This window comes from Fusarium oxysporum, chromosome 3, assembly GCF_000149955.1.
Source record: "Fusarium oxysporum f. sp. lycopersici 4287 chromosome 3, whole genome shotgun sequence".
In the NCBI taxonomy this organism is placed as follows: domain Eukaryota; kingdom Fungi; phylum Ascomycota; class Sordariomycetes; order Hypocreales; family Nectriaceae; genus Fusarium; species Fusarium oxysporum.
The window spans coordinates 691,111-700,611 of NC_030988.1; the positions used below are offsets into that span (position 1 = coordinate 691,111).

Below are 9,501 nucleotides of genomic sequence, written 5' to 3' on the forward strand. Positions count from 1 at the left end.
GATGCTCGATTTCCCGGCCATATGCCTTCTTAAGCACGGAAAAGCACCCGACATCAAGAGTCTGAAGTAGGTTTGAGGCATGAGAAGGTGACGACCTTGTTCTCCTGACAATATCGCTCGAAATCGGCCGAGTGGTGGCTTTCGTGGCCATCGAGGATCAGAAGACGATAAAGACTATTTGATCGCTCAGCTGAGGACCGGTCAACGCGCTTTAGCCACTCAAGACCCAGTTCGTTATTTCCCCATCCGTATTGGCTCGTTGCAATCACCCAATGGCCTGGGAGGTCGCACTCTTGGTACCAATTTGCAAGGTGATTATGGCCTGCAACAATGATGAACGGCGTGATCGATTGACCTTCTGCATTAATCACCTAGATTATAGTAATCCATTCTTGGTTTCCAGGCTGCACTGATTGTGGCCCCCCTTTCCTTCCTGAACCTGTGACAACCGTTCCAGCCATAATAATGCCCATCGTAACGCCATTCTTATGAAAGTTCCACATATCACCTGATCGGATACCATACGTCGCGATCGTATTCTGCACAAGCCTAAACCAGCTACGAATATCAGTATGATCTTCGAATTTGGCTCTCTGGTAGTCATATTGCGGAATAAAGCCGTCTTTAGCTCTGGTTGTGGCTTGATGAAGTTATGAGCCCAGCGCCTTGTCAACAGGTGACGCGTCGCGGTCAGCTCCCAGAGAATTCCATTGCCAATCCTCATATCATTGTCAGAACATCGCATATCGTAAATAACAAAGCATGCAGTGTTGCAGCGTCATTGATGCACTACAGCTTGAAGATTTTGAGCAGCTGCAATATTAGTGCAATAGTTCCAATCTGAAATACGCCGTTCCGGCGAATCTCACACTGCTGCTGAAGCAGGAAAAAAGTACATTTCTGGCTATTCATAATTTTCCCTAAGGCGAGTGTTAGAGACATATATATAGTCTTATGTCTTGTAGCCCAGACCATGGTTATGCTATGTCTCTTGCCACAACAACAATGAACTACAAAGACGCCAGCTGGAGAGATCTCCTTGCACCATGCTAAATGGAAATTGAACGTAGTTCGGCAACAGATGTGAATGATCCGCAACGGGTGAAAGAAGGCATGACGGAAGACTGCGAAAACGCAGATGACAGGGACGCGTTTCTTCAACTCCTCCGCTATGAGCTACCATCATTCGGAGTTGACGGTAGTTGGCGTGATCTATCACCATGGGAAGACGAAAGGTGCGGAGTATGTGTCGAAGACCAATGCAGACATGATATTTATAAGTACGAGCACCGCGGAAGCCCATGCGTTCAGGTTTTTATCAAGGAATACCCGACAACGCCAATCTTTCTCAGAGAGCTATTATCTAACCCCAAGCTTCATGTAACTGTTTGAAACGGTTTCGATGGCAAGCTATATGAGCCTAAATTTAACCATAAATACTCTCCTAGCAGTACCTCACGAAGCTGCTGCAAATTCCCGACCCGAAATCTAAAATCAAAGAGCTAGAATTGGTGGACTTTGAACGGGGAGATCTTAAGCTGCAGGATCTCCAACACCCGAAGTTCCCTATATGTATCTGCCACGTAACGATGGGCATGGAGTGGAAAGACTACATAGGGATGGCAAAACAGGACTTTCATGACACGATCGAGAAGTTTAACATAGTTGACGAGGTGGTGTCAGCTTTGAAAGCCGCGGAGGTCGAGCCCAGCTACAATATACAATGAAAGAGTTACCAGGAACTATAGAGTTATATTAAATGAATCGATCTTAGATTAGTAAGCGAAGAAGTGTTTCGTCGCTCTAAGACAACAGGCCACGATTAGATACAACACATTCATCAGCACTTTTATGCAACTTGGCTCGCTGGATACTGCACCAATTAGGCTTCCCATTGAACAAAGCCTAAACAGCATTTCGACAACGCTCAGTACTGCGCCCTACGCAATCTAACAACAATAACACAGCACGGCTTAATTTATCCACGGTTGGGAATCAACCCGCTGCTGACAGTTATACTCTGAACAGTTACATAGCTGCATGGCCCGAGATTGTCAGGTGTGACTAGTCACCTTCCACTTAACAACGCAATTATTCCTTGTAAAGGCTGGTTTACAAGTATTGCTACTATAGATGTTTAGGGCGCGAATCTGGAGAAGTATATATATGCTAATAGTAACTAGTCTCCGTACAGGCTACAAGGGCTACTCGAATCTGAGTACTATGTTACTTACAGCGTCCAGAAACGGATGCTGTGGTACTGTTTCGAGACTGTGCAGAATCTGCCATCACGACCTCTTCTGCCTGCGTCTACAGTCTTGCCATCTCCAACAACATTTCTAGGAATTTTGGCGATGGCTGCAGATCAGTAAAGCCACACGTATTACACATTCCAGGTTGAGTATCCAAAATTTCATCGTTGATCGTTTTCCTCGCCCGCAAGAACAGTGATGTTTTTCATATCGGGAGGGAGACTGAAAATGAAATTTCCTGTATGGTACTATGTCCAGTAAGTGATCTATAAGCAAAGGCTGGCAGGTGTCAGTTAGGGTGTCATGATGCAAACAAGTCAAAAAGTATCTGCAATAAGTAATACAGTGAAATATGAAGCCGACAGTGCACCCTACGGGGAATAGAACTTTGAAGACTGAACCTAAAATGCGCGGAACGATGAACTTGGACGTAAAAGCTAGAATGAGAAGAGCACGAAGATTTCCGTACTCTTCCTTTATCCCGATAAGCAAGAAGATCTAGAAATTACAGACTCTTAGCAATGGTCTATGTCGGATCAAATGCCTGCGTATAAAAGAGAGCCATATACTTGATAGGACTCCTCCACATTAAACTTTAAAAAGAACATGGTATTGTAAGGCGGAAGCTGGAAGTGTTTGATACCAAAAACAGCTGACTTCTACTCCTCCCAGACATATACATATCGCATTTTAATATTTTACCCTCTTTTTTATCTCGTTTTTCAATACTAACTTTAAACCTTCTATTTAAAAAAGCGCTACATCTACACTTGAGGAGAGGCATATATATAATACATACCTCATCATTCACCATTTTTTTTGCATTATTTACCTTTGTGTCATAATCATGAGTAGCGTCCACGCGGACACACCTGAAAGTTGGGAGGCTCTCCTGTCAAATAATGTAAAGGCGTTTGTGAGCAGCTATAAAGAGGACCAATTCGATGAAGACCTGGAGACATTCCTCCAACTCCAGAAACACGGTCTATTCGTGCTCGAATATCAAGCTAATTGGCGCGGAATATCGGATTGGCCTGAGGATGAAAGTGAACGCGGAATCCCGTGGCTTTTCTTTGCGGTGAAGAAAGAGGCCATAGCGTCGGACTTCGTCGATTATCTGTGTGACCGGCGCGAGCTCCAGGCCACTATCTGGGAATTGCGTGGTCGCGAGTCACGCGAGCCTCTCTATTCTGATTACTTTTACAAATGGTACGAACCAGCATCGGATTCGAACAGTCATAACTGGAGGGGCATGGACAGCCGGTCTGATGATCCAAAGCTATCTCTGGAGATGTTCAAACTTGACCACCTGACGTTCGACGTTTATGTCTGCGAAGTCGGGATGAGAAGCGATTTTGAAACAGTGGATAAGATGAGCAGCGAGGAATTTTATAATGATATTCAAGTTGAAGACCTCGCTGGAGACATATGTGCAGAGATGGACAAAGCACATATAGATAATGATGACATAGACTGGTTGAAACAGAATTGTTGAAAAAGCAGACGCCGCAATTTTAAGAAGGAGCTTTTTGGGAATTATGATTTCTAGTAACTAACAGTGATTCCCTAAATAAGTTTCCCAATCTGGATAGCAGGTATCAGACAGTAATTCATTGACTAATTCTCTGCTCGAAATTACCTGCTATGTTCTCCTCGGCTTGATGGTAGCTTGACGTACCAGCCACCCATACTAATTGGGAAATAGAACATATATAGACGTATATCGATTGCGTAAGGATAGAGCCATTGGTGAAAGAGGTTAAAAACAGCAACAGCGTTGTAAAATTAGTGTCCAAAAGTCTCTGGACGGTGCCCCGCCAACGTGTAATCCACCAGATAAAATCAGACTGATCCTAATTACAAACTTAGACAAAACTTAGATAAAACATGTCTGAAATGAATGGAATTTTGGCCACCTTATGCCCAAAGCGCAAAAGAAACCATGAATTCGATGACGTAGTTAAAGCTCTTATTATACAGGCTGTAGAGAGTGGGAAGTCATATCGAGCTGTCGCACAAGAGGCAAGATGTTCACCACAAACAATCTCAAATATTGTTCAACGCTGGAAAACTCTACAAACTCTGGATAAAAAACCAAGATCTGGACGTCCCCGAAAACTCACGATTCAGCAGATTCGATACGTATTAATTTCATTAAAACGCGACCGTCGCATTACATATGAAAAGCTTGTTAACTTTTTAGGTGGTCACATCTCACGAACTACGATACGCCGAGTTATACGCCTCCATTACGGTCGCAAATGGAGGGCTATGCAAAGAATACCGTTATCTAAAGAAACCGCTCGTCAACGGCTTTCTTGGTGTTAAGCTTGGAAGGAAGATATCGAAGAATTGTTGGAGGTTTGTCGCTTTGAAGTTTGCGGGTTGTTCGCTTCCGGGAATCTTCCACTCAACTGACGATGCCTTCAGACCATTTTCAGCGATGAATCGTCAGTTCAATCGCAACCCAATTATAAACGAGGTTGGATATTCCGGAAGCCTCATGAGAAGTTCATGAAGGAATTAGTTAATGTAACAGTTCATGGAAAGTCGCGATTATCTATCATGGTTTGGGGAGCAATCTGGAGAGGAGGGAAATCTGATATCATCATCATGATCCGCGATCAGACCGCCAGAAGAAGAGGATATACTTCTTTAAGTTATCAACAGGCTTTAACAGAAGGTTTACTTCATATATACGAGGGATTTCGTCAATTTCAACAAGATAATGCTCGTATTCACACCTCAGAGTCTACGACAAACTGGCTGTTAGATCACGGAATATCCTGGATTGACTGGCCTGCTCACAGTCCAGATCTCAATCCAATTGAGCATATTTGGAAGCAATTGAAGCTGAATATTAAAAAGATGTTCCCTCAATTAGACCTTCTCAAAAACAACGAAGTCGATCGAGCAAAATTGATTAAATATATCAAGTTGGCGTGGGCAGCAATTACAACTGAGCAGGTAAACCGGCTGATTGACTCACTCCCCCGCCGAATTGACGCATGCATTCGCGCCCAGGGTTGGTATACAAAATATTGAAGAGAAAAATCAGGGCTTTAAAATGATATATAATTCATTGTTATTAGATTTAATTTAATCAAAATATCTATAAGTGAAGTTATTCCTGTTGTACGGATCAAGTTGCTACAGGGTGGGGTGTCCACAGACTTTTGGAGCATAATTTTAGCCTGCATAGCCAGAAATAACGATGGTTGTGGCACCCCGAAGCAGAGGCCAAAGAATACATTGCAAGCCACTCGATCTTCAAGCCTCAAATCGTTTCCAGAACATCGTATATCGTAAGTTCGTAACTAACAAACCTGCAGCGATGTAGAGCCAATGATGCACTACGGCTTTAGGCTTCTTAGTACCTACAATATTAGCGCAGTAGTATCAATTTGCAACAAGCCATTGCGGCCAATCTCCCACTGCTGCTAAAACAAGAACAAATTACATTTCCGCCCATTCTTAACTTTTTTCGAGACTATGAAGAGGTATATATATATATATATATATAACTGTCTATCTTATATTCAAACTTATGCTAATACCATATCTCTTGCCACACGACAACAATGAATTACATGGAGACAGACGAATTGAGTGACTGGGTGGATATCCTAGCTTGGAACAAAATGCACATTGAGTGCAGTTTGCCAGGAGGGAAGGTTAACTCACGATTTTCGTACCGCAGAAAGGACTGCGACTGCCCAGAGGACATAGAAGCATTACTCAAACTACTGAGTTATGGGCTGTTCATGGACGAGCCTGAAGGTAGTTGGCGTGGCTTAGCACGATGGATAGTTGAAAAGTGCAAATATATGCCCAGCCTGTGCAGTCAGAATCCATGCGAACATGGATCCCAAGAGTACGAGTGCCGTGGCCTTCCATGCCTGAGCTTTTTAGTTAAGAAAGACTCAACAATGTCAACCTTTATCGATAAGCTGCTGAGTAACCCCAAGCTTCATGCAGTTGTTTGGAATGGTCTTGATGGGACGCTATATAAGCCCTGCAAATTCGATCCTGAACATGTTGCTACTCGGATGAGCCGAAGGTTGGAGTCGAAGCCCGACGACTGGGTTCGAGAGGCTGGGCCGATCCCGGACCAAAAGCTGACATTGGGAGATTATAATCTCCAACACCTGGACTATGAGGTATATATCTGCGACGTAGCGATGGGAATGAAGTGGGAAGCCTATAGTGGGATGAGCGATGAAGAGTTTTATAACGCAATTGCAAAATTTGAAATAGTTGATGAGGTAGTGTCAGTACTAGAAAACGCAGGGGTAAAGCCTAGAAATATAAAGTCAGTAAGTGAATAGGCTTATTAGCTTAAGCTGTAGCTATATATAGTATATTTATTTTGCTTTCATAAGCGAGAATCAATACTAACCGCCCTCGGAGTCAACATCAGGGAAGTCAAGGACCAGACACAAGTTACCTGGAATCCCTCACTGCGATGTTCGATCGACAGTCATTCCTATAAGCTGGCCGATAACGACCTACACCACTTGTTGAGGGTTTCTCACGGCAGAGTAATTAGTTCCACGACTTTCGCAGCATGCTTCAAACACGTCGTGATTTATAGGCTTTAGGTCACTATGAGTTCGGGTTTCTCTGGTCAAATGCAAGCTCGTCGACCACAAGTTGAAACGCGGCGCATGTGATCATATACTTCATAAACTTAGCGATAGAGGCATTTGGGGCTACAGTAATAGACCATTTGCTATCTAAGATGACGCTAACCTGATCCATCGTGCTCATGTTTCACGTTTGCGTGCTACAATCTACTTTATAATATATGTTTTATAAGGTTATATATTTTATAATATTGTATATTTTATTACCGCATACCTTGTATTATTATAAATTAGATGATATACTACTATAATAAGTATAAAATATTATAAAACATGCCATAGTATGATATATAACATATTGTAAAATATGCAATATTATGAAAAATAAACAGTATAATTAATATAACATTTTAAAACAAAATCAAAATAGTTATACATAATATTTTAAAATAAAATACATAACAGCATACATAATATTATAAGATAAAATGAATAATAGAATATATAGTATTATAAAAAATGTATCAAAATTACAAGATATTATATAATAAACAATATTCTAGGATTTCTCCCCGATATCAGCAATCCTGCTATTTTTGCGGAGAAGAACAACAATCAAAGATGTAATTTTGGAAACTGAACCTAACGTGGACCAAAAAGCCAGAATTATAATAGCAAGGCGACTTTCTTACTCTAATCATTGCCTCTTCCCCCTTGCCACTTTCCTGTTCACCTGTTCATATCATACACAAGCGAACCGTCAGGACCGTAACAAGCAATGAAACGGCAAGGTCTGTTCGCGGTTGGGAAAAGAATAACTGAAGAAGAAAGAACGCAAAAGGGAAAGGCCTCTTTGCTCCTATTGCATTTCCATTTCCAATTCAAACTCAGGCTTTCCCCCCTTACATTTTCATCAAGCACAACGGCAGATGGCATCTCCTCTCCGTTCTCGACTTTCATCACTGCAGACCCCGGAGCCTACTAGCGATGCAGTATCTGAGTCCGGCAAGGCAGCACGCCCAATTCTTCTCTCATATGATCAGATGCCGAAATGGTTTCGACAGGAATCCAACAAGTATATTCTCTCCGGCTATAGAGACATATCAGGCTCATTTATCACTTCATTGTGCAGTTTGTCATATCTCCACAATGAGTCGGTCAACATTTATTCCCACCTCATCCCGGCCGTTTTCTTCTTTCTCGGCGAATGGTATATCCAGCAGTACTCGGAGGTCACGGGCGCCGATTCCATCGCTTTGTCCATCTTCATGTTGGCAGCCGTCACGTGCCTGTCGTTGTCAGTGGCATATCACACCTTAATGAACCACTCAAAACGAGTGGGACATTTCTGCTTGCGACTGGACATGCTGGGTGTGGTAGTATTTATACTGGGTGACCTTGTGTTGGGAATATACCTGGTTTTCTGGTGTGAACGCTTGTTACGCAATATCTACTGGTCTTTGGTTAGTAGAACCCCATGTGCGAAATTTTGTTCTTCATCGAAGACCCAGTACTTATTTCTAACATTCTTCTTTTTTCTGTCGATAGAGTGCAGTTATCGGAATGCTGAACATCTTCGTGACAATGCATCCCAAGTTCCAAGGCCCAGAGTACCGCCTCCTCCGAACATTGATGTTCGCAGCAACTGGATTTTCCGGTGTTTCGCCCTTGGTCCATGGCATCAACATGTTCGGCCTATCGCAGATGTTGAGAAAAGCATTTCCATATACGCTAGCAAAAGCAGGCTGCCTCCTATTGGGAACTTCGTTTTACCTGGTAAGTCTTCCAATACCGTAGAGAAAAGAGACATGGATCCTAACGCACGTGATTCTGGAGTCTCGGTTTCCTGAGAGCCAGTATCCTGGAGAATTCGACCTATGCAGTTCTCATTCAATCTTTCACATCCTGGTGGTATGCGCCGCTATAGTCCAGTTGGCCGGTTACCTGGACGCTTTCAGCTATGCTCACGCAAACCTTACGTGCCAGTCTCTTTGAGATGGAAATATTCTGGTGTTGGAGGCTATAGCATACCAGGATGTCACATCAAGATGGGTGTTGGCTTAGTTGAAGTTGGCTTGGCGGCGGGCGGCCGACGGCACTGAAGGCTACGGCGGTGTCTCCTTTAGCCTACACGGACTTTCAAAAAGACCTTGGCAGTGATGGATGACGGATTGTTGAGTTGTAAACACGGCCTGTTTGTCAACAAACTCAGGGCTGCAATCCATGCCAAGTCACCCCATCAAGCCGGCGAGAGAGAGAAGTTAGTAAATCAAGCATTATCCAGGATGTAAACTGGAAAATATCCGCCATTATTCCCTTTTTATGGAGAACCATCTTCGATAGCTTTGATATGTCTACTACAGGAGACTCACTCATGGGTCGTGGGGAATATGACACAACTGGTGTACTAGCCATTAGGGCCGGACTCCAAACTCTGGTACACAATACTGAGAAGCAGGCGATCTGATCACTACTAGTATACATTCGCACAAACACACCGGGGGGCCATTGTTCAGAGGGCCCTGTAAGCTAATGATACATACAATACGCTGATGATTGCCTTGGTCTCGCTAAGCTCGTATGGTTCATGTCTTGTTCTTTCCAGCCTGATCATCGCTTGTCTTGATACTCGTAGTTGTTAGTTTGTGGCAGGCCAACTTGAA

The 9,501-nt window shown here is 43.2% G+C and overlaps 3 protein-coding genes across 3 annotated transcripts; all 3 read left to right on the forward strand.

Annotated features, from left to right (window-relative positions):
* The first annotated feature begins 990 nt into the window (after positions 1 to 990).
* Positions 991 to 2,097, forward strand: FOXG_20920 (uncharacterized protein). The gene has a single exon (XM_018401246.1). It carries the CDS (start codon positions 1,054 to 1,056, stop codon positions 1,390 to 1,392), a length of 339 nt encoding a protein of 112 aa, XP_018251828.1. The 5' UTR covers positions 991 to 1,053; the 3' UTR covers positions 1,393 to 2,097.
* A 913-nt stretch (positions 2,098 to 3,010) lies between these two features.
* FOXG_20921 (uncharacterized protein) lies at positions 3,011 to 3,884 on the forward strand. Its single transcript, XM_018401247.1, has one exon. The coding sequence runs from the start codon at positions 3,100 to 3,102 to the stop codon at positions 3,745 to 3,747; it is 648 nt and encodes a 215-aa protein (XP_018251829.1). The 5' UTR covers positions 3,011 to 3,099; the 3' UTR covers positions 3,748 to 3,884.
* Positions 3,885 to 7,570: 3,686 nt separating this feature from the next.
* On the forward strand, positions 7,571 to 9,391 carry FOXG_20922 (uncharacterized protein). Its single transcript, XM_018401248.1, has 3 exons — positions 7,571 to 8,301; positions 8,387 to 8,614; positions 8,675 to 9,391. Exons 1-3 carry the CDS (start codon positions 7,768 to 7,770, stop codon positions 8,831 to 8,833), a joined length of 921 nt encoding a protein of 306 aa, XP_018251830.1. The 5' UTR covers positions 7,571 to 7,767; the 3' UTR covers positions 8,834 to 9,391.
* The last annotated feature ends 110 nt before the right edge of the window (positions 9,392 to 9,501 follow it).